This window comes from Ziziphus jujuba, chromosome 6 (assembly GCF_031755915.1).
Source record: "Ziziphus jujuba cultivar Dongzao chromosome 6, ASM3175591v1".
Classification (NCBI taxonomy): Eukaryota; Viridiplantae; Streptophyta; class Magnoliopsida; order Rosales; family Rhamnaceae; genus Ziziphus; species Ziziphus jujuba.
Window position 1 is genome coordinate 6361620 of NC_083384.1, and position 24812 is coordinate 6386431.

Sequence of the window (24812 nt, forward strand, 5' to 3'; positions counted from 1 at the left end):
GACTTATTTTGTTCATAACTTTTAAACGGTAACTCTGATTCGGATGTGCTACTAGTCTACAAACTCGGGGCATCATGTACTTCACTACGGTACCACGGTCAACTAGAAATTTCATCCGGAACAAAAAGGTCAACTTTTTGATCCACTCGGTCAACGGTTAACCTCGATCAACATGCAAGAATTCCGATGTAGTTTGGGACGAGGTGTTACACCCACCACTAAGATGTGTTCCCATGAGGGAAAGTAAAACCGTGAGGGGTAGGATTGGGCTCACCACCTAGCTTCCAAAGCGGACAATATCTCGGTTGGGCCTGGAAGGCCTGGTGTAACACCCCGTCCCAAAGTACATCGAAAATTTCTAAAATTTGACCAAGGTTGACCAGGTTTGACCATCATTGACCGAGCAGGGGTCAAATGCTGATTTTTTGCTTTTGGTGGAATTTCACATTGACCAAGGCCCCGTTACGAAGTACACATTGGCACGAGTTCATAGACTAGTAGCACGTTGAAAACGAAGTAACACCCCGTCCCAAACTACATCGGAATTCTTACATATTGACCGAGGTTGACCATTGACCGAGTGGGTCAAAAAGTTGACTTTTTGTTCCGGGTGAAATTTCTAGTTGACCGTGGTACCGTAGTGAAGTACATGATACCCTGAGTTCGTAGACTAGTAGCACATCGAAAACAGAGCTACGATTTGAAAGTTATGGGCAAAACAAGTCGAGATTCAAACTGTCCAAAAGGAGCCGGGAGTTGACTTTTTATGGTTGTAGAATTTTATTTTGACTTTTGTATGGTTGTAAACTACTCGTTGATACGAGTTCATAGACTAGCGGCACGTTTAAATTGGACATCTGGTTAAAAAGTTATAAACATGCGAAATTTTCCGAATACCGTAATATTTTAATATATTTGGCTTGAGTGAACAGTGTGTGCCACATGTCGCAATTTTAACCAATCCCGTTAGTGAACAGTATCACCCACGGGTGGCTTTTATTCAGGCAAAAATGCATGAGCCGGCGGAAGGAGAGAGAAAGAGGGGAGGAGGGAGAGAGAGAGAGAGAGAGACTTTTCAGTGAGTTTTCGACTGCATCGCCCCACCTTTCCCACTAATTCCGACCCTTTGAACCCAAATCCGGTGTTCCCTTTCCTAAAATCTCAACGGATTGTGAGAATCGAGGGTCTAAAATCCGTGAATTTTTCGGCGAGATTCCAGCCACCTCGGGTCCGATCTCCGGGAAGTAAAACTAGATTCATAATCCTCGTCACTCAAGCTTCGATTCGGTATATTACTCATCAATTTTGGTTGTCGTTTGTGTTCGCTCCCCGGGTACCCATTTGGGAGTTACTCGATTAAAATATTAAAATAATTAGTTTTGTGTATTGTGGATATTTTAGGTGCACGTGTGGGTAGTGGAATTGATCCTACGGAGGATCTTGATTGATACACGTGCTTGAGGTGAGTGACCCACCTTTAAAACTATTTTGGGGTGATTAATTATATTTATTTTGTGTTAATTTGATATCTAGAATTATGCTCATGTGGTGGAATTTAAATATAATTGTGGAAAAAAGATATTATTTTATATATATATATATACCCATTGATGCTAAATGAAAGTTTGGGTTATTAAGAAATTCTCGATCATTATTATTATGATTTAATTGTATTTATTACGCATGAGCAAGGTGTTTTCATTAGTTAATTGTATTTGGATTTTAATATTATTTTTGGGCATGATTTGATTTTAAATATTTCAAGGAAAATATTGGTTTAAGTTGGTGGTTTCAAATTTTATAATTATGCCCATGGAACATTATTTGATTGATTTTATGATTTGAGGAAAAATTATTTGTATATTGTTATCGATGGATTTATGCTGGAAATGTTAAGGAAAAATGTGGGAGGTTGAATTTGAAAAATGGTATAATTCCCACGGTGAATTTTGGAAAAAATTGCGTATGTTGATAGTAAAATTGGTTATTTGTTTTAGACGCACTCATACAGTACTGGTGTTCTATACCGTGTATGTGGATGAGCGCGCAAGTTATAATGTCTCCCGTGAGTTGCCATTTGACCGAGGGTAGGCAAGTTTTATATAGTGCACATAAGCCGCCCCCCTCCATGGCCAGGATGACAGTTTAAGCAGCGGCACTGTCGGGACGCCGAAGCGACCGTATGCAAGTTTCTCTCTTTAACCTCCCGCTGGACGGTACTCGGGACGTTGGGTATCGTAGGGCATCACTGGTATATAGTGTGGTGCGTCAAGTATTAATTTTCAGACAGAAATTTCAAATCCTAAAGGTTTTAAAATCGTATTTAAATTAAATGTATTTAATTTGTTTTATTATCTAATTATAATTATTTAAATTATATTTTTCACATTGTTTAATTTAGTTTATTAAATCAAATTTTATGAACTATATATTGAATTTTTTTTCCTGTATGTTATATTTCTTTTATGCAAGTATTCTAAATTTATTTTATTATATTTCATTACTTTTATTATTATTTGGATTATTTAAATTTTTATTAAATTATTGATTCCTTGATTTTTGGGGCATAAAATATTGGGTTTTGTGAAAATGTTTTAAAAAGGGAACATTTCCAACGGAGTGAATAGTGAGGGTTTTGAGAGAAATATTATTTTCAAATAGTTATTATTTAATTACTTATTTATTCCTAATTAATCAAATGTGCCATAATTATTGTTGCTTTATAATTGTACAGTAGCTAGGGTCACTCACTGAGATGATTAGCATCTCATTTTTTTTTTTAAATTCCGTTCCCCTTGGTACAAGGATTGGTAGACGTTCTTCCGGAGCGAACCTAATCTCTGTCGCTGTCGTAATTCGAGAAGTTATCTTTGTCTTCATTTATTTCAATTGTAATATTTCTTTCATCCTTGTTGTATAATTTCTATACTTAATAGTACTTTATGAAGCTCTATATACTGTCTTGGACATTTATGTATTAATTATGCATTGATTTTTTATTATTCATTTGGAGTGCTGCAAATATGTGGAATTAAATTGTAGTAATGTGGGAGGAATAAGGGGATGTATATAGAAGTGTATTTTCAGTGCAGGAAATTTGTGGTAAGTTCAACCCTTAGGGGAGGTTCTGTTGGATTTTCCATTGGAAGGTCCTGACAGCTATTTCCTGGGATCAGGACTTGTCTAGGGTTCCGGTAAGGAATTTTGAATGGGTCCTGACGGCTACGGTGTGAAAGTTATGAGCAAAACAAATTAAGGTCCAAATTGTCCAAGGGGTGCCAGAGTTGACTTTTTGTTCATGCAAAGTTAAGCTTTGACTCATACATGGCTATGAATTACTCTCTATACGAGTTCACAGACTAGTGGTACGTCCGATTTGGACATGTGGTTTGAAAGTTATGGACATGCAAAGTTTTCCGAATATCGTAATATTTTAATATATTTTGACTTGAGTGAACAGTGTGTGCCACGTGTTGTATTTTCAGCCAATCCCATGAGTGAACAGTATCACCCACGAGTGGCTTTTATTTTGGCCAAAACACATGAGCCAGGGGGGAAGAGAGAGAAAGAAGGGAGGAGAGAGAGAGAGAGGGGGAGAGAAGCCACCACCATCAGCCACCACCGTTGATTGCCGTTCGATCACTTTTAAGCCACACGCACCACCCTAGCTTGAATCCCACCTGGAAACCGGCCGGCCAGCCAAAAATCAAGGCCAGATTGCCGGCGACGCGCCCGGATTGGGGCATTTTCCTGTGAGTGGTCGACTTCCTTCTCTCGCCGATATCTCCCAAACCAGACCTCTGTTTGCCCCACCGTTGGTCCCGTTGAGTTACCCATCACCAGATCTACCACTTCACCAAGTTTCACGACCAGTGGCCACCGGACTCGCCGCCGGCGGTGGCAAATTCCGGTGACCACGGCGGCTCACCGGAAAACCCAATTCCAGTGAGTTTCCGATCACCCCACCCATCCTTCCCCACTAATTCTGACCCCCTGAACCCAAATCCGGTGTCCACTTTCCTCAATTCTTAACGGATTGTGAGAATCAAGGGTCTAAAATCCGAGAGCTTTCCGGCCACCTTAGGTCCGATCTCCGGGAAGTAAGACCAGATTCGTAATCCTCATTTCACAAGCTTTGATTCGATATATTACACATAAATTTTGGTTGTCATTTGTGTTAGCCCCCCGGGTACCGGGTATTATTTATCCGAATAAAATATTAATTTATTTGATCCTATGTAATATTGTTGTTTTAGGAGCACGTGTGAGCCGTAGAATTGATCCTATGAAGGATCTTGGTTGGATTGCGTGCTCGAGGTGAGTGATCCACCTTTCAAAATTATTTTGGGTTGGTAAATTGTATATATTTTGTGTTGATTATATATATTTGGAAATTTTATTTCATGTGTTAATTGTTTAGTAAATTTCTAATTGAAATTTTATGCCAAAATTGAAGGAAATTAATTATTTGTGTATTATAAATATAAGAATTTTCTTGAATTTGAGGTTTAATTTAATAATTATTGAATTTTGTTGTTGGAATATTTTATAATTAGATATTTGAAAAATATGTTTTATGTATTTGATATTAAGAGAATTTCCATATAAATTATATTGCCAATGCATGTTGTTTTAATATATATTTGGGCACCAAAAATATATTTGGGAATTAAAAGAAATTGTGATTTCAATTTTCTTTTATAATTGTTAAGTTTATCATGTGATTTAATTATATTTTGAGGTTTGAGGAATTGAAGCAATATTTATTTTAAATTATTGTTGATTTCATTAATGGATTTGAAATTGATGGAATTTATATCGATGGATTTATGCTGGTGATATTAAAGAAAAATGGGGGAATGTGAATTTGAAAAATGGTATAATTCCCACGGTGAATTTTGGAAAAATTGGATATTTTAATAATAAACTTAGTTATTTGTTTTAGATGCACTCATACAGTACTGGTGTTCTGTACTATATATATGGATGAGCACGCAAGTTATAATGTTTCCCGTGAGTTGCCATCGGACCGAAGGTAGGCAAGTTTGATATTGGCCATAAGCCGCCCCCTTCCATGGCCGGGATGACGGTTTAAGCAGCGGTACTATCGGGACGCCGAAGCGACCGCATGCAGGTTTATCTCTTTAACCTCCCGCCGGACGATACTCGGGACACTGGGTATCGTAGGGCGTCACTGGTATATAGTATGGTGCGTCAAGTATTATTTTTCAAATATAAATTTTAAATCCTAAAGTTTTAAAGCAGCATTTAAATTAAATGTATTTAATTTGTTTTATCATCTATTTCCAATTAGTATTTTCTAAAATGTATTTATTCATATTTTATGTCATTTATTTTAAATTAATGTTTTTAAAATGCATCTTACCATAAAAATATTATATAGATTGGTTGAATATTTCAAAATGAATATTATAGTATTTTTCTACCACTTATTTTACAGGATTGTTTGTAATTATTTAAATTATATTTTTGACACTGTTTATTTTGATTTATTAAATCAAATTTTATTAATTATGTATTGAATTTCACTTTTATGTTATATTTCTTTAATGCAAGTATTCCATATTTATTTTATTATATTTTATTCGTATTTGGATTATTTAAATTTTTATTAAATTAATTATTCCTTGATTTTTGGGGCTTAAAAGATTGAGTTTTGCGAAAATATTTTAAAAATAAAACTTTTACAACTGAGTGAATCGTGAGGGTTTTGAGGGAAAATATTATTTTTAACTACCTATTATTTATTTACTTATTTCTTATTAATCAATTAACTAAGTTATTTACCCTTTTATTATTATTATTCTTGTATAGTAGATTGGGTTACTCACTGAGATTATTAGCATCTCATGTTTTTTAAATTCCATTCCCCTAGGTTCAGGTTAGTAGACGTTGATCATCCGGGGCGAGTCCGACGTCTCAGTTCATTGCCGAAAGTCCAAGAGAAGCTTTTCCTCTCTTTTTCCTCTCCATCTTGTATTGCTTCTTTATCTGTTATTGTATTAAAGTTATATTTATTTGTATAACGCTCTATATACTGATTGGACAAATATTTATTTAATTGCCTACAGATTCCCTGTTATTATTTTGGAGTGTTGTAAATTTGTGGAAACAAATTATAGTAAGGTGGGAGGAATAAGGTGGTGTTTATTGGAGTATGTTTTATGTGCAGGGAATTTTGTGGTAAGTCCTACCCTTAGGGGAGATGCTGCTGGATTTTCCGCTGGAAGGTTTGGTGGTGTTTCCCTAGGATCAAGGCTTGTCTAGGGTTCCGATGAGGAATTTTAGACGGGTCCTGACACCCGGGCAAGTGGGATTGGCATGTAGGGGTTGGAAGAGGATTCTCCCTAACCATTGAGACGTATTTTAAACCTGTGAGGGCTGTAAAAGGATTCCCCAGGCCCAAAGCAGACAATATCTACATGCGAGTGGTCTGGGCTGTCACAGATGGTATCAGAGCCTGATTCGGATCGGTGTGCCAGCGAGGACGCTGGGCCCAAGGGGGGAGGATTGTGAAGTCCTACATCGGTTGGAAAGGGGAACGAAGCATGGCTTATAAGCATGTGGATACCTTTCCCTTGTCGACGCGTTTTAAACTCATGAGGGCTGGGTTATAAGAGGATTCCCCAAGCCCAAAGCGGACAATATCTACATGTCGATGGTCTGGGCTGTCACAGATTGTGAAGTCCCACATCGGTTGGGCTGTCACAAACTGCGAAGTCCCACATCGGTTGGAAAGGGGAATGAAGCATGCCATATAAGTGGGTGTGGATGAGGATTCTCCAGGCCCAAAGAGAATCTGTGTAATACCACCGTGTCCCTAAGATGAATTTCATCTCACCGATATAGATGATTTTATAATATTCATCTTCCAAAATACATCTAATGCTTCAGATTTTGAACACGCCACCACTAATACCTTTCACTTTGAACTTTCAATATCTAAGTTTTAACACATACAATGCCAAGAAACATTTTCTCACAATATTTTTCTCAATTTTTCAAAAAAGAATTCATAAGGAAGGTTGTAAAAACTAAGACCTTTTTTCTTTCGAAATTGCTTATTGCTTATTTTGTCAAAACCCATAAAGCCTCGAATGACTCAAACCTTTGAAATTCAAAGGTCCCATCAATATATATTAAAACCCATTAAAAACAAGTCATTCAAATATATTTATTACAAAAACGTTACAGAGAAAAAAAATAAATAAAAAAACACGAACCAGAACCAAAGCTTTGATACTGTCATCTGTAATGGGCACCTCCAAATCGTCTCGTTGTTGCATCTGAAGCAGAACATCCAAAAAATCTTCCCCACTATTGCCCGTTGTTGTTGTTTTCGATTCATTATTTTGTAAACGCTCATTGATTATTACATCGCATATTTTTTTCAAATTATTCAAGTTCTTCTCCAACCTCTTCTTCATCCTAGTCACCGAGTTGATCCGCTTCCACTCGGGGAAAAAATCACCTATGCAAAACCTAGCAATCAAAATATTAGTCTCAGTTAGTACATCAAGTAGATCACCATTATTCCCGAACCTCTTCCCGAATGCCACGCGGCATAGTATATCGTTCGCTAAGCTGAAGAACACCTTGCTCAAGTTCAGCTTCGACCTGGACTGATTCCGGATCAAATCCAACATTCTATTTACCTCCTCGTCCCTGACAAGCTGGAATGAGTTGACCCGTTTCTAACTCAGCAACTCGGTGACATAGATTTTGCGTGCTTGGCGCCAGTAGGGACCGTTTGGGGAAAAGGAGACGTCGGAACAACCAAAGGACAGGTACTGAGCTAAGATCAGCTACGGGCGGGTTGCGAAAACGTGGTCGTGGGTTTTGAGGACCAAACGAGCAAGTCGAGAGGACGAGACTATGACTGTTGGGACTTGGCCGAGTTGGAGGTGGATGATTGGCCCGAGTTTTTGGGCTAGTTGGGCGAAGGTTATGTGGGGCTCGTCTGTGAGGAGATGAAGGTGACCGATAATAGGCAAGGCTGTTGGTGAGGGTGGTAACCGACATGGCTGTGACGATGAGTGACCTGTACTACTGCTCCATTTTCGAAGGCGAAAGATGCAGAAGAGGAAGGAGGCCAAGAGTAAGAGAGAGAGAGAGACACTGAAAGACTAGGGGCTAAAATTATCCATTTGTTTGAAACTCTAACTGTCTGGTTCTGCTGTTATGGTCTGTTGGTTTTTTCCCATGATGGTGCAATACTTATACATAGGAAGCAGCTAGCTGAAGCTAGAAATGGGCAAATTGTCTTTTCATTTATTTGATTTAATGAACAAATAAATAAATAAATTTAGTGTTAAATATTATCACGTTAGTAGAAATCTACTCTTTCTCCAAAGTAATGAGGACAATTTGTCTTTTCATTTTAAAATTTTCGTCCAGTAATGCAAGGGGACAACATCCAGACGAATGAAAAATAGTACAAGGAGAACAAACAACGATCACAAAATATAAAAAATATAAAAAAGAATTGACATCATTTTTATCTCGATTGCTTGTTATACAAAGATTTGTTTTTCTTTTTCTTTTTCTTTTTTTATAAATATTATACAAAGACTTAAACATCATTTTTTAAGGTGAAAAGCTTAAACGTCAATTGTTAATAGTAACCCATCCATCCATTCTAAAAAACAAAAAAACAAAAAACAAAAAAATAAAACCTGCAATTTATGCAAATATTATTATTATATTTTTTAACAAATCACTTGTTTTACAAGTTATTTAAATTTTTTAAAATTTTTATAGTTCAAATCCATACTCTCATATATATAGATAGATATAGATAGAGTATAAGTAAAGATGCTCGATCACTAAGTTACTCTCTTGATCACGCAAGTACTATTATTATTATTATTATTAGATTCTATGCTAATCCAATTAGGATGTCTCTTTCTCCTATGATTTATTATTATTATTTATTTGTTGTTTTTTTTTTTAATTTCTCTTTAATACTTATTTCTAGCTTGTATGTTTGTCTGAAATATAAAATCTTATGAAAATATTTACCCAAAAAAATAAAAAAATAAAAAGAAATCTTATCAAAACCTTATCTGGTTTTGAACCCCAAAACAAAGTGGTAATATATAGATTTTGATCAAGGGATAAGAGCGTGTAAGTTTAAAGCACCACCAATGTGTGGATAAAATCATAATTTTCACTCAATATCAATTGATTACCTTTTTTTTTTTTTTTCCATTGAAAGAAAAATAAATTTTCTAAATTTATCAATTCAGAAACTATTTGACTTAATATATTTCTAATCATTTTTTACAATCCTATAAAGGTCTAAACTAGAAATATATAATCTTCGTGCTCCCTTTTATCATTTGCTACTCGCAAAACCACGTTCAGACTCACAGCCTCATATGTATCAATTTTAATAACATGTCGTTCATGAAAAGACATCAGGAAAATAACAGAAAACTAAGAAAAAAAAAATCTATATTAAAAAAAAGTCATTACATAAAATGTCATTATAAAAAATATAAAAAGTTTTTCAAAATCCAAATGCAATGCACATCTTAAATTTATCAATCATCAATTTTTTAAATTTAATATAAGATATTTTATCCCAAAATTTACTTTATTTATCTATCATTAAAAAAAGACTTTTGATTCTTCAAAGTCTTTTGCTTAATTACTCCTGATTTATAGGTCTGTGAAAGACTCCTTTATTTTTGTTCTTAACTACCTTGTCAGCTGTCAAGTCTTTTCTTTTCCTTTTCTTTTTTTTTTTTTCTTAAAAGAAATAATGATTCTTATAGCACATATAAAACACACGCCCAATTGTCCCAAACAGGAAAAAAAAAAATCTAATATATACACGTACATATTAACCTTAAATTTTTTTTTTAAACAAAAATTACAATATATTCTAAATTAAAGTGGATGGGGATTTCACCAAAATTTAATCGAATTCAGGATCAATCCATATAACACAATTATTCAATCAGCTTTGGATTTATTATAATTAAATCCAAATCAAATTTAAAGTCAAATCCAAAATCAATTCATACAACATAATTATTGAACATATCATTTTTTTAGTTGACTTGTTTAATTCAAAATTAATATGTTTAATTGAACATGTCAACCAACACAATTACGGCTTATTTCAATTATAATTTTAAATATGATTAATAAATCAAATTTTAATTAATAAAATGCTATTACTAAATACATATTTATTTAAGGTTGTATTTTTAATCTTCATTTTTTTATTTAAGGAGAGATTAATAAAATCATCAAAATAATATTTATTTACTTGAACATATATAATATATTTAATGTATGTATAGATTTATTGGGCATCAAATAGATAATAAATATTTATACAAAACAACATTGAAAAATTGAATTGAAAACCAAATGTTTGAAATTTTTTAAGAGAATAGAAACTAATATATATATATATATATATAAGTGTTTATAATTTTTTCAGTAAATTATAAAAAAATATTTTTGTCTAGTAAAGAAATAAATGAAGTAAAGAGAAACTTTACTAAATCACATTTGATTTTAAGAATAACTTTTTTAAGAAATAATTTATATATGTATTTTAAAATGTTTGTCCTTTTAAAAATATTTGAAGGGATAAAGTACTTTCCCAACTCTATTTTCATGATTTTATGTGGAAAAAATAATTTTTAAGTAATTAATAATTAAATTTATTTTAGTATTTATTGCATAAGTGCTTCATAAACTATATATTATAGAATTTTGGATAAAAAGTTTGTTAGAAATTAGCAAATTCACCAATAAAGTGCTGGTTAACTGCAACCCCAATGATTTTGTTTGGCCAAAAATCAAGAATGATGCTATAATCCTCGGACAATGAGCGGCCAAAGACCCCCAAAAAAAAAAAAAAAAGTCAATGACTATAAATTTGATATGACGATCCTATATTCATCATGCGCGTTTACCATATAAAATTTGAAAAACTAGAACATTTTTTCAAATAAAAGAAAGACTAAATAATTGACTTTTTTGTATTGCAATTGTGTAAACAGACGTTAGATCATGCTGCCTTTTTGGTTCTTCACATGTATAAACAAACGATCTCCAATATTGTCTTATAAAGCATTCCAACTTCAAAGCTTTCGTCAAAGTTTTGAGAGTTTCAAAGCCTCAAAAAGCAAAAATGGCGTCCAACGTGTTTGGCATCCCCATCGTGAACCAAACATTAGAAGCGATGCCGAAATATCAAGGGAAGGAGATAACGGCAACAGACAGAGCTTATGAAGCTCTGCTAATGAAAAATGCAGATGACAAAGAAGTGAACGCCCGAAAATTCGTTGAGAGCTTGAAGCCAAAATATGGTGTTTTAGTAGTCACCACGACTTGCTTGATCTACAACGCAACAGGAAACAGATTAACATATGTTGGGTCCCATGATTGGCAAGGGCATATTGAGGATTCTCCATACCCATTTGGTGCTCGAGAATGGTCAATGGAGTGCATTTCTTCACGTCCAAAATATTCCATCATTTACTGGATCCATCGGAGCCACCATATATCGTGGCCAGGATGAGAATGGAGATGCTTCTGACTGGATGTTGGCTTGGTACAATCCATGGGATAGAGTGCTCGACCACAACCGCGTAAGTAGCTCTTTTTTTTTTCTTTTTCTTTTTTTTTTCTTTTTTTGAGAAGATGTGACAATTATTAGGAATTTTTATTTTATACAAGATAATTTTTTTATTTTATATAAATCAAATTTTCTGTGGAAAAATTACATACTCATAGCAGGACTATACAATCATACACCATGATCTTTTGGATAATTTTGTAGGTATGTACTGAGATTGGAGCAGTATTTATGACTACAAGTTGAGCAAGTTTGACTAATAGATGTGAAAACGGCCAATACGAATTGTCCTATATTTGAGGGAATAATGACTTTTATGCTTGGATACAGTGAAACATAAGGAATGAAAATAATGCTATTTAATTGGGATCGCAGTTTATGTGTGGTAGCACTTGTATTTTAAAAAGTATGAACTTTGAAAAATGAGTGAATAATGCATTTTCTTTTCTTTCTTTTATTTGAAAAAAAAAAAACTATATATGTATTTTAAGGAATAAGGTTTTATAGAAACCATGAAATATTTAAGATCTTGCATTGATAATGTCTATGTCACATATATAAGTTTATGTTACTTGAATAATAATTAAACATTTCAAACTTGGGCTGTGCTAAGAGGTAAATGTTACAAAATTTTTAGTTTTCAGATAGGCTGGTAACACTAGATCGAGGAATATATCCATAAGGTGAAAAAAAAAAAAAAAGTGTGAAACAGTTCCTATATATTATGTTACTCTCGTTATTTTGTGTTTTCATTTATTGTCTAGTATTGTTTGAATAAAATAATATCATACTCTAACTATCTTATTTGAAAGCATCTTCAGTGGTATAGTGTGTTTGCCCATTAAAATGTCAAAAAGTAACATAATTGTGGTGTATATTTTCTCCAACGGCACATTACAAAAAATGTCAATTGCATTTCAATTGTATTTGGCATCAAAAAATGCAGTTGCAGTTGGCATGTATCTTTTGATAGTGTACCTTACTATAATAAAATCTATAGGTTCCATATTATTAAATAATATAATTTTTAATTTTTAATTATTAAAACTAAAAAAATGAGATCCAGTCAAAAAATAATATGATTAAATAAAATACATATTTATCAATGTTATTGTTTACCACATTAGCATTGGCATGGACATGTACTATTGAAAACGAAATATCAATTCTAAACTTTTTGAAAATGTCAAAGAGCGATACAGTACCCATAACAGGAGTGAAAAACCCAAAGGAAGAAACAGTAGAGGGAGAGAGCATAGCAGAGAGATCGTAGAGAGAGAGAGAGAGAGAGAGAGAGAGTAAAAGGCAAAAATGGGGGGAAGGAATGGAGGTGAACAAGAACAGGTTCATAGAAGAGTGGGGATCAGCAAGAGAGAACCTTGAACACAACTTTCGCTGGACTCGCCGAAACTTTTTTCTCGTGGGCCTCTTCGGCATCGCCATTCCCGTCTTGGTCTACAAGGGCATCGTCAGCGAATTCGTATCTTCTTTTTTTTCCCTCCCTCCCTCCTTTTCATTTATCTATCTACCATCCAATTTGTTTTTTTCTTTTTCTGAATGCTCGTAATTTCAGACAAATTGCAATCCTCGTTTACGATTTGGGGCTTTTTTTTTTTTTTTTTTTTAAATAAATTTTGTTTTTGGGTATTTAAATTTAGGAGCTTTGCTTATGAAATTGGCTGATTCTCATTTGGGATTTGTCTGTGAGACTTTTAGAGGTTGTTTATAGTAACATTAGGATGAGACCGATGCCTGCTGAGAAGTATTATGCCCAATTTTTTTCTCTAAAGGATCCTATTCTTCTAAAAATCTATAACTTTTATTATTATTTTTTTCTCAATTTCTTTTTAGTATTATCTGATTTTGTCCTTTCAAAATCTCCTTGAGAAGATTTGTTTGCATTAGCCAACTTATAGAGTTTTGGGAAGTGATACATTAAAGGACCATCATTTCACCATGAATTCTTCCCCAAATCTTGGTTCTCTCCCCGTTCCCAAGAGCCAAAAGCTAATCTAGTGTGAGAGAAATTAGATTAAGATTATCGCTGAGAAATTGCTCCACAAAATCGTACATTTTGAAGTGTATGGGTTCAACTCCTATTTCTTTAGTTTTTTTTTCTCCTTATCTAATTCAAATATTTTAGTGGTTCCGAGCTGTTTTTTCTCTTACATTGCCTCTTCGCCATCTGTTTTGTCAAAACTCTGGCCAGCATCTAAATTTAACACTAGCCTTGTGACCATGCTCTTTTAGCACCTGAATCCATCCTGAATTTGTTGAACTTTAGTCGACATTTTTGTGATTTTTTGCTCAAAAACGAAGTAAAATTGATAGGAATGATGAGTATTCTAAATTTGTTGGTGACACTTTATCTCAAGAATTTACCACAACCCATCCTTAAATAGCCTTTGAAAGTTACTTGTTTTGTCCAAAATTTTCCAACAAGCATCGCTCATTTTGTTATTTACAACTTGGATAGTGAAAATTTAATCCTTACATCTCGGTAAATTGTTTAAGAAATCTTTACTTTTATCCTCAGCAAGCCTTCAAGACACAGGATTTCTGACTGTAAATCCCACAATAGTAGGTGATGTGGAATCCTGTCCTAGCTTGTCCTCTTGTCAGTGCTGAGATTGCAGAATTACAATGTTTTTAAACCATACTGTTTTGCACTTGGAATTTCTTGTTAATTTTGATTGGAGCTACTGAAAGTTTCATTGTTGATGATGATATCGTGATGAGTGTAGCTTTATTTAGTTTGCAATTGGAAACCAGTTTTCATTGAATTCTAAAAATATGATGGGGTTTTGACTGTAAGGAGTTGTTGTTTGTTTTAAGCATAGTCGATCTTCTAGCTTCTTAATACTTTTGTTTTCTATGCTTGACAGCATAAACATGACGAGGATGCAGGCAGACCATACAAGAAGTTTATTTGACTTGGCAGAGAATGCTTTGCATTTTATGCGGTAGTAAAATAAGGGTTTCAATGGGATCCTACAATATCATATCAGGATATGGAAAATTTATTCGCTTTTCTCTGTGTTACTCTGTGGCTTCTGATGTTAGGGCAGTTTGCTACTTTGAATTACATTTTACATTTTGTCATTAAGTAATACAACTTCAAAGAGCATGTAGTAATACAGGGTATGTGAGGTTTCTTTGAAAGAAATAGAAACTTATTGAGTGAAAAAGAATACATTTCTTCCTGGATAGAAGGAATTAACGAAGCAGGTCCTTCCTTTTCATAAGAGTCCCCATGCTAAAAGTATAAGAGCAAGCCTGTGAGCTACTTGATTCGCTTGTCAATTGGAAAGAAAACACTAAGAACAGGGATCTAATTTCAGTGCCAGTGACTAAGGAAGCAGGTGAGCTCTCAGGGCTGGGGGTTAAGAGCAGAAGAAGTATTACAGCCATTTTTGAATCACTGACAGTCTCGCCACCATAGAAACCGATATGGCCAAAAAAAAAAAAAAAAAAAAAAATTGCTTCTTTAATAGCTTAAAAATCTGTAGATAGAGGAGAGTATAGGTGATTAAAAGGTTTTGCCAAAGCAGCCATCAGTTTCCACTTTAGCATCTCGAATAGCTATTCCCACTCCAACAGTCCCCTGTGCCTCCGAAACATCTCTATACACGTTGATTTCGTATACCGCTGGCTTTGGAGGTCTCCATAAACACACATCAGGTCGTGTTCTATCAATATGAGGCTTGTTCTTTGCTTCTTGAAATTCCTTAGTGTAAACCTGCAACACTATCCAATAAAACCCCATCATTCTTCACCACCTCACCATGCAAAATTGCATTCCTTCTATTCTATAAACCTCAACTTAAGCAAGTAAACCGTTCCTTTTGGAAAATTGCTAATTTCTCTAAAGCCCACGCAACTGACTCTCTAAAAGAACTATATTTATTTCCTTCTACTATCTATACCAATCCAATTCCTTCCAAACCCGCTTCGCATGTGGGCATATCCATAATGCAGGCAGAACTGTTTCATCCCGTACTTTGGCATAATTCATACCTTCTATTTTCTATAATTTTTCTTTTATTCAAAGCATATGCACAACACCTCATGACATGCTCTCCACATAAGTCAAATCTACTTCCACCTAATACCTCTCAGCCAAATCTGATATTTCTCTCAACTGGACCTCCCACTATTGCACCAGTACCCAAAATACTAGCCATCCAATATCCCGACTTCACCGTGAACTTCCCAGATATGTCTTCAACAAATCTGATCTTTCCTCTCAACTGGACCTCATACGCTTGCAATCATTACCCAAAATACAAGCCACCCAATAACTCGACTTTGTGGTCTACTTTCCAAAAACTGTGTAAAACCATGCCAATTTGTCCTCTCTTTCTAACCCTCCACCGCTTAATATGGTTTGGGAGGGGATTTTCTACAACTATCATTAATTTGGACAAAAAATAAAAAAGACAAGAGCCCTGTTTGGTTATATATTTACAAACTGTTTTCAGGTTTTAAAAACAAGCAACTGCTGTTTCAAAATAAATAATTGAGTTTTTTTATGTCCTACCATTATAGAAAGTATACTTATGTAAGGTTATAGAAGTTCACCTAATAACTTCACCAAAATAACTAGCAACAGACACGCTAGTAGGTACTTATTGATTGCCATATTTATAAAAATAAATATGTTTTTTTCTATTAAAAAAAAAACATATATATTAAACAACAACAATAACAACAACAATAATAACCATAAACCAATTAAATATTATTCTATTATTTTTCACTTTTAGTAACTCTATAATTATTATTTTTTTTTTCTTTTTTCCCCTTTTATCTGATACAGAACAAAGCACTTGATGATAAGGAAAATATTTCGTCCCTTTATGCTACTCTTATTATCATTATTATTTTATTCCATCGTGAATCAAGTGTTTAAAATCTTAAAAAACAAAATAGTTGATGTGCATTTTTTTATAAAAAAAAAAAAAGAAAAGAAAATGTTGGTTTGTATTGTTTTCAAGTCATATTAAATTAAGGCTCAATGCACTTTATTAATTTTTATATATTTATTTTTTGGGTAAAATTGATGTGGTAGCACATTGCCAGCACCTTAATTGTGAGAGAAGGAATTTTATCACCTTGACATAAAAATTTCACACGTCATTGCACGAAGTATATATGAATGTATTAAATACAGAAATGCGTTTCCGCATTAATTTTTATTTATTTTTTATTTCTAATTTGCTATGAAAGCTAACATATTTAATTAGTACATAACTCGATAATCACTAGGACGAACAATTCATTTCAGAAAACATATATCATCATGTTACTATTTAGTAATTATTGCATTAATACTAATGTTGAAAAATTATATTCTTGATAATTGCATGCTTTCTTTCTTCTATTTGTACAAATCTACAAGGGAAGCTAAGGTGTAGTTCCCAAGCTTTATGATGTAGTTAAATTAACTATGTTTCAGCATTTTTAATCTTTAGGAATGTTTTTGCGATGTACCATCAGGTAGTATGGAACAATGGTTATTTTGACAAAAATCTAATTATAGATAATGTTGTGCAGCACTTTCAGCGTAATGTTGTAAGCGGAGTTGAAAGATTTATTTCTACAATCTGCAAGCAAATGGAGATAGGTGAGAATAGTTTTCTGGTCTGCTTAATGTGTTCCTTTTACAAGGATAGCATATAAATTCCGCCTTAAATAATTTAGTGAGGAAGCTGGTTGAAGATTGCTGTAAATATGGATCTGAGAATCAGAGCACTCACACTCCTCTTGCAAGAGCTTCTCTTAGCTTTGGTACCTCATATAATGCAATTGAAAAGGAGAGGGAAGATTTTCTTAAGATCCTCAGTGATTAGGTAATTTCTTTGCTGAGCTATTCATGCGAAACATTTTGGGAATCTCATGAACATGATCCTTGAAAAACACATAGCACTTGGATGTGTTTCAGTTTTAGTTTTTTGTGGACGAAAATGCAAAAATTTGCTTTGGCATTTCTGAATTAGGGCATTTCTTAGCCTGTACTTGTTTATGTGTTGGACTTGAGCGTTTGGAGTGGAGATTTTTGGTTTCAAGGCTGGGCAGGGGAACTCTAAAAAGAAGAGTTTGTGTTTTGTTGAGAGGTTATGAGATGTAAAGACAATTTTTATGCCTATTAGGTTGTTGGAACTGAGACTTATTACTTATGTTTGATGTCTGTGTGGCTACATTTTCTATTCCTATCGGGCTAATTTTTCATCATTAAAGATGCTATGATGGAGGGATATAAAGTAGGATTCTCCCAGTTTAGTTTTGTGTTTTGCTGGTGAAACAATCCCAATATTATACTTGGTGTTATATATCATCAGGATGTGTATCACTTCAAATAATTTGTTATGTTATTCCCTTTTACTTCTTTTTGGGTTTTGCAAAAGTTAATGACCTTTTAACATTACATTTCTGATGGACTACTTCCATCAAAGGCTATTTGTATTGAGTGCAGAGGATGTTAGTTATTTTAACCATGCTTAGAGCTCTTTCGTTCTCTAACTGTAATAAGGAATGTATTCTAATTACTTGAAAAACTCGTTTGGTACAAGGAATAAGCGATGAGTGTAGGAATATTTTATTATTGTCTACTAAAATTTTAAGGTTCATCTTCTCTGTTTCTTTTTATGTTTGTAATTGTGCCACAGGTTTTAAATCTGTAGGTTTGTGAGCCATTATAGACACAAATAAGTGGAGCTTCTTTGGAAGATGCTCGTCACTTGGCTTACCGTTATGATAAACTTCGCCAGGATGTGGAGGCCCAGGTAATTGCTAATCTCAAGTTTAGGAGTAAACACTTATGTAAAAAACTACATATTTATAGTGAATATCTTCTTATCAGGTTACTAAAGTTTTGAGGCGTCGATCAAAATCTAGGGATCTTTCTATGTCTGGAGAGAGTTCTGTGAAGCTTCAAAGTGCAGAAGCAAGACTTGCTGACCTTAAATCTTCTACTGTGGCACTTGGCAGAGAAGCGACTGCTGCTATGTTGTCAGTTGAGGATCAGCAGCAATAGATGACTTTTCATAGGCTTCTCACCATGGTAACTTTTTTTTATTCTTTGGCCAACAGAACACCATATTTATATGCATTGGTATGTCCGTATTGCCAATTCCAAATAAAACTTTGAGAGATCTTTATATGTCTATGGTTTGTTTTTGTTACTATTAGATTTTAATGATGATAGAGGTATTTATATTATTTTATTTTACCTTTGGCAAGTGAGTCTTAGAAAAAATACCATTTAAATTTATATTGAAAGGTCAATGCTAAGAGATCTTATCATCAACATGCTCTTGCTATTTTGGAGAAGCTACATGCCGAGGTCTGTTATCTAGCTTTGCTTTGCCTTTACTATTTTCTTGTACCCTATTTTTATGAGAATAACTTTTCCTGCCCTACATTTTGGAAATACTTTATGCTAGATGACTCTGGAGAGGCAATCAAAAGAAATTTTCATCTCTACCGATGAAGATTCACAGAAATGTGTATGAATGGCTTGGAAATCAGGATAACAACTCACAGGAATCTGATGATCATCAAGACAACATGCTCTTTATTGCTAAAGTAAGTCCTCTGAAGTATTATAGTTTTTCATTACGATCCACAGAGATAACATCATGTAAACTAGTCTTTTGTTATTAGAGTAGCTGTATCGTGGTACCAACAAATATTTGCTTTTATCATGTAGTTTTTTTTACCACTGTACTTAGTTTACTTTTTATTTCATTGTGCTCTTTCTTTTAGGAAGAAAATATATTATTAGAAATACTTTATCTAGTAGGTTATTCTCACCAATTTGATGCTGAAGCAGAAGGAGAGCTGAGTCTGTTAGTTGATGATTATGTTGTGGTTCGCCAGGTACTCTGTCCTCTGCTGATTTTAAATAAAACTGTCTTTATCCAATTTTCAGGTTGTGATTATAGGGCTTTTATATTTGTTGAAATAAAATTTGCTTTCTAAAACAAGGTCAGAAAGGTTTGCAAGGTTTTTTCTTTTAATACTGAAAATGTGATAAACTCTTTTAAAAAGAGTTCTTTGAGGACAAGTTTGAAAATACTTTTGAAAGTGATTTTGATATACCTTTCAAACCATGCAATGTTTAGCACATTTTGGCACCACAAATACAATTTGCATCTTTGTTTTACATATAAATAGCCTCTTTCTTTTGTCCTTTTTAGTCATTTTACAATTAGATTGTTACAACTATTTTTGTCTTGTAGTAGAGAAAAAATCCCATTTTTCTTCCTTTTCTTAAAAAGGGTTCATATACTCTGTAACTGATTGAGGCATATAAGCCTTCTGTACAGCCATTTTCCAGAATTAATGAGAAGATTCTTCCCTTCTCCATTCATTCATTTTCTATAGTACTTTTCTTAATATGGTATCAGAGAAATAGTGCTTTTGCTGCTAAGAATCAGTCCTGGCTCATGGTAGATCTCAAAACTAGGGGAATCGCTTTGCCCCAATCTCATCTTCCCAGGATTTGTCTTCAACCTCCTTTCAACCAGCAATGGAGGACAATAGCAGCCTATATTTTCTACACCATGCGGATCATCCCAGTCTTCAACTCGTTAGCCACGAACTCACTGGCCCTAACTACAACAGTTGGCATCATTCGATGGAAATGGCTCTCAGAGCTAAGAACAAGCTGAGTTTTGTTGATGGGAGCATACCTAAACCCAATCCAACAGATCTTCTCGCCTCAGTTCGGGATCATTGTAATAGTATGGTGCATTCATGGCTTCTCAATGCTGTCTCCAAGGACATTGCAGATATTTTATTGTATCAAGAGTCTGCTTATGCTGTTTGGACTGATTTGTGTGACAAGTTTCATCAGAGCAATGCGCCTCGAATTTTCCAGATTAACCAGCAGCTACATGCTCTTTTGCAAGGATCCATAGATATAAACTCTTATTATACTCGTGTGAAGGTGCTTTGGGATGAGCTTCGGCACTATCAGCCCACTCCCACTTGTCATTGTGGGGGCATAAGAGGTTGGGCTTTGTATCAAGTGCAGGAATATGTCTTACAATTTCCAATGGGGTTGAACGAATCCTTCTCTGCCGTTCGTGCTCAAATCTTGATGCTGGACCCTTTGCCTCCCATTGCTAAGGTATTTAACCTTGTGATTCAAGAGGAAAGACAACGAACCATTGGGTCAATTCCTCCAAATCCTACTGAATCTATGGCATTTTTAGCTGCAACTAATGTTGTAACATCATCGGGACCCAAACAGAATAGACCAACTTGCACTCATTGTGGTCTTCAAGGTCACACAGTGGATAAGTGTTACAAATTGCATGGATACCCACCTGGATATAAGCTCCCAACCAGGTGCCCATCTCATGCTAGCTCTCTTCAATTAAAATCTCAAGGTGGAAATCAGAGATCAATATTAATACAACCAAAAGTAGAAAACACTATGAGAACCTCAGGTACACCTTCAACATCCCCTTCCACACCTCTGTCAAATTCCAACTCAACTCAGCAGTCAGGACAAATGTCACCAATTCAGCTTAATCATGAGCAAATTCAGCAAATGATTTCATACCTGAGCTTACAACTCCCAGCTTCTTCAACACCAACCTCAGTTGAGAATTAGCAGCAGTCAGGACCTATGGCTTCAAATTTCACTGGACTAGACACCTCTCTTTCTCACCAATCTCTTGGTAACTCTCTAGCCCAATCTAATTTGTCTCATCTTTGGATCATTGACACGGGAGCAACCTATCATGTTTGCTGTAATCATCCTCTATTTGTCACTTCGCATTCCCTTACATCCACAATCACAGTTACCTTACCAAATTCCCTCTTTGCTCCAATCACACACATTGGTAGAGTTCGATTCACTAACGGTCTGCTCATAGAAAATGTCCTGTTTGTCCCATCTTTTCATTTCAATTTACTCAGTGTTAGTTCATTCACAAAGTCCCACAAATGTTGTGTTAATTTCTTTCCTAACTCATGTTTGATTCAGGAGCATACTCTGGGCTCGATGATTGGGAAGGGTAGACGTCAAGGCCAGCTTTATATTCTAGATTTAGATGCTACACCCACATGTAATGCTTTTGTTGCTAGTTCAATTTTTGTTTCTAAATGTGAACTATGGCACTCTAGGCTTGGCCATCCTTCCAATGTTAAATTGCAACTTTTAAATGAGAGTTTACAACTTGGAAATTCTGTATTGCGTTCAATTTCACATTGTAAAATTTGTCATGAAGCAAAACAAAAACATTTACCTTTTATTTCACATAACAATTTTGCATCACAACCTTTTGATCTAATACATATGGACATATGGGGTCCTTTCCATGTCCCAAATCGGGGTGGACACAAGTATTTCCTCATTATTGTTGATGATTTTTCACGAGCAACATGGGTATACCTATTGTAGCACAAGTCTGATGTTGAACACATCTTTCCTGAGTTTTATGCATTCATTCTCACTCAATATAAAATTCCCATTAAGGCAATGCGTTTGGACAATGCACAAGAATTAAATTTCCACCATTTCTTTCGCTTAAAAGGGATCGAGCATTTTTATTCTTGCATTGAAACTCCTGAGCAAAATGTTGTAGTTGAGAGAAAACATCAGCATATCCTTAATGTTGCCCATGCATTGTTTTTTCAGTCTCATGTATCATCTTGTTATTGGGGAGAGTGTGTCTTAACTGCCGTGTACCTCATTAATCGTACGCCATCCCCTCTTTTGTCTAATTGTACCCTTTTGAACTTCTCACAAAAAGAAAACCAGCATATCATCACTTATGAGTTTTTGGTTGTTTGTGTTATGGTTCAACCCTTAATCGTGGTAGGCACAAATTCAGTCCACGAGCTCGTGCTTCGGTGGTTTTAGGATATCCTCCTGGTTATAAGGAGTATAAGCTACTTGATTTAGAAACTAATTAAATTTACATCTCATGGAATGTAGTTTTTCATGAGACTATATTTCCTTTTCTTGGACACACCACACTTGACTATGATTTATTTTCTGACCATGTCTTGCCCTTACCAGCACATGAAATTTCTAGTTCATCAAATTCAGAGATAGTATCAACTTCCTCATCCACACCACCTCCCACTTCTATAGCTTCCACCCGTCCTAAGAGAGTTGTCAAACAACCTTCATATTTGTCTGATTATCATTGTAACCTAGCATCCAGTTCTTCATCCATCACCCTATCCCATTCTAAATCATCAACTCTGCATCCACTTTCATCCTATATGTCCTACAATCGTCTCTCTTCGCACCATAAAGCCTATGCTGAAGTCCTATCAGTTATTCTCTCCATCTCCTCACACACAGAGCCTAAGTCCTATGCTGAAGCTGCTGCTTCTCCTATTTGCAAGGAAGCTACGAAAACTGAATTACAAGCCTTGGAAGACAATGGTACATGGAGCATCACCTTTTTACCTCCGGGTAAGCAACTTGTTGGATGTAAGTGGGCTTATAAAATTAAGTTCAATGCTGATGGGAGTGTGGAACGATATAAGGCACGACTTGTTGCGAAAGGATACACACAACAAGAGGGAATTGACTACCTTGATACTTTTTCACATGTTGCCAAGCTTGTTACAGTTAAATTACTACTTGCTCTTGTAGCCCTTCATGGGTGGATTTTGCACCAATTTGATATTACTAATGCTATAACAGCTCAGCCCAGACCACCCGCATATAGATATTGTTCACTTTGGACCTGGGGAATCCTCTTACAACCCAGCCCTCACGGGTTTAAAATGCATCTCAGTGGTTAGGGGAAATCCTCTTCCAACCCCTACCTGCCAGTCCCACTGGCCCGGGCCTAACCAAGATATTGTCCGCTTTGGAAGCTAGGTGGTGAGCCTAATCCTACCGCTCAAGGTTTTACTTTCCCTCGTGGGAATGCGTCTACAAGGGAAAGGTATCCACACGCTTATAAGCTATGCTTCGTTCCCCTTTCCAACCGACGTGGGACTTCACAATCCTCCCTTGGGGCCCAGTGTCCTCGCTGGCACACCGATCTGGGTACTGGCTCTGATACCATCTTTAACAGCCCATCCAAGACCACCCGCATGTAGATATTGTCCGCTTTGGGCCTGGGGAATCTTCTTACAACTCAGCCCTCATGGGTTTAAAACGCATCTTAGTGGTTAGGGGCAATCCTCTTCCAACCCCTACATGCCAGTCCCACTGGCCTGGGCCTCCCAGGCCCAACCGAGATATTGTCCGCTTTGGAAGCTAGGTGGTGAGCCCAATCCTACCCCTCACGGTTTTACTTTCCCTCGTGGGAACGTGTTTACAAGGGAAAGGTATCCACACGCTTGTAAGCTATGCTTCATTCTCCTTTCCAGCCGATGTGGGACTTCACAAATGCCTTTTTACATGGTGACCTTTCTGAGGAAGTCTACATGAGCTTACCACCTGGATACTTATGTAGACAGGGGGAGTTTTTACCTAAGAATGCTGTTTGCAGGTTACATAAGTCATTATATGGTTTTAAGCAAGCTTCACGACAATGGTTTAGTAAGTTTTCAACTGCTCTTTTTCAAGAGGGTTTTGTGCAATCTTATGGAGATCATTCTTTGTTCATAAGGCATTCAGTTAACATTTTCATAGCACTCTTGGTGTATGTGAATGATATCATAGTTACTAGTAACAAATTTGAAGCTGTAATGGATTTAAAAACCAGTTTTAGCATTTGGTTCAAGATGAAGGACCTTGGAACATTGAAATAGTTCTTGGGGCTGGAAGTTTCACGAACAGCTGCTGATATCTCTGTGTGCCAGCAAAAATATGCCTTAGAACTATTGTCTGATGTTGGTCTTTTGGGCTGCAAACCAATAAGCACACCTATGGAACCAAATCTGAAATTGTCTTCCTCTATTGGGGAAATTCTTTCAGATCCAACAGCATATAGAAGACTTATTGGAAAGCTCATCTATCTCACATTACTAGGCCAGATATTACATATGCTGTGAATCGGCTTAGCCAATTTCTAGCCTCACCATGTGACTCTCACCTTAATGCAGCAACTCGGGTTCTACAATATATTAAAAATGCTCCAGGCCAAGGAATTTTTTATCCTGCTAATTCAAAGTTGCAGCTTAAAGGGTTCACAGATTCAGATTGGGCAGCATGTCTTGACACCTGCTGTTCTGTAAGTGGTTTTTGCATTTTTCTTGGTTC

General features: G+C 35.3%; 2 protein-coding genes and 2 pseudogenes across 2 annotated transcripts; 3 read left to right on the forward strand and 1 right to left on the reverse strand.

Moving 5' to 3' along the window:
* Positions 1–7123: 7123 nt before the first annotated feature.
* LOC132803958 (tryptamine 5-hydroxylase-like) lies at positions 7124–8654 on the reverse strand (annotated as a pseudogene).
* Positions 8655–12877: 4223 nt separating this feature from the next.
* Positions 12878–14868, forward strand: LOC107404119 (uncharacterized). The gene is made up of 2 exons (XM_048464588.2): positions 12878–13103; positions 14509–14868. Exons 1-2 carry the CDS (start codon positions 12948–12950, stop codon positions 14554–14556), a joined length of 204 nt encoding a protein of 67 aa, XP_048320545.1. The 5' UTR covers positions 12878–12947; the 3' UTR covers positions 14557–14868.
* A 2488-nt stretch (positions 14869–17356) lies between these two features.
* Positions 17357–19246, forward strand: LOC112489666 (SH3 domain-containing protein 1-like; annotated as a pseudogene).
* Positions 19247–20156: 910 nt separating this feature from the next.
* On the forward strand, positions 20157–21248 carry LOC132803959 (uncharacterized). Its single transcript, XM_060817826.1, has one exon. The coding sequence runs from the start codon at positions 20157–20159 to the stop codon at positions 21246–21248; it is 1092 nt and encodes a 363-aa protein (XP_060673809.1).
* The last annotated feature ends 3564 nt before the right edge of the window (positions 21249–24812 follow it).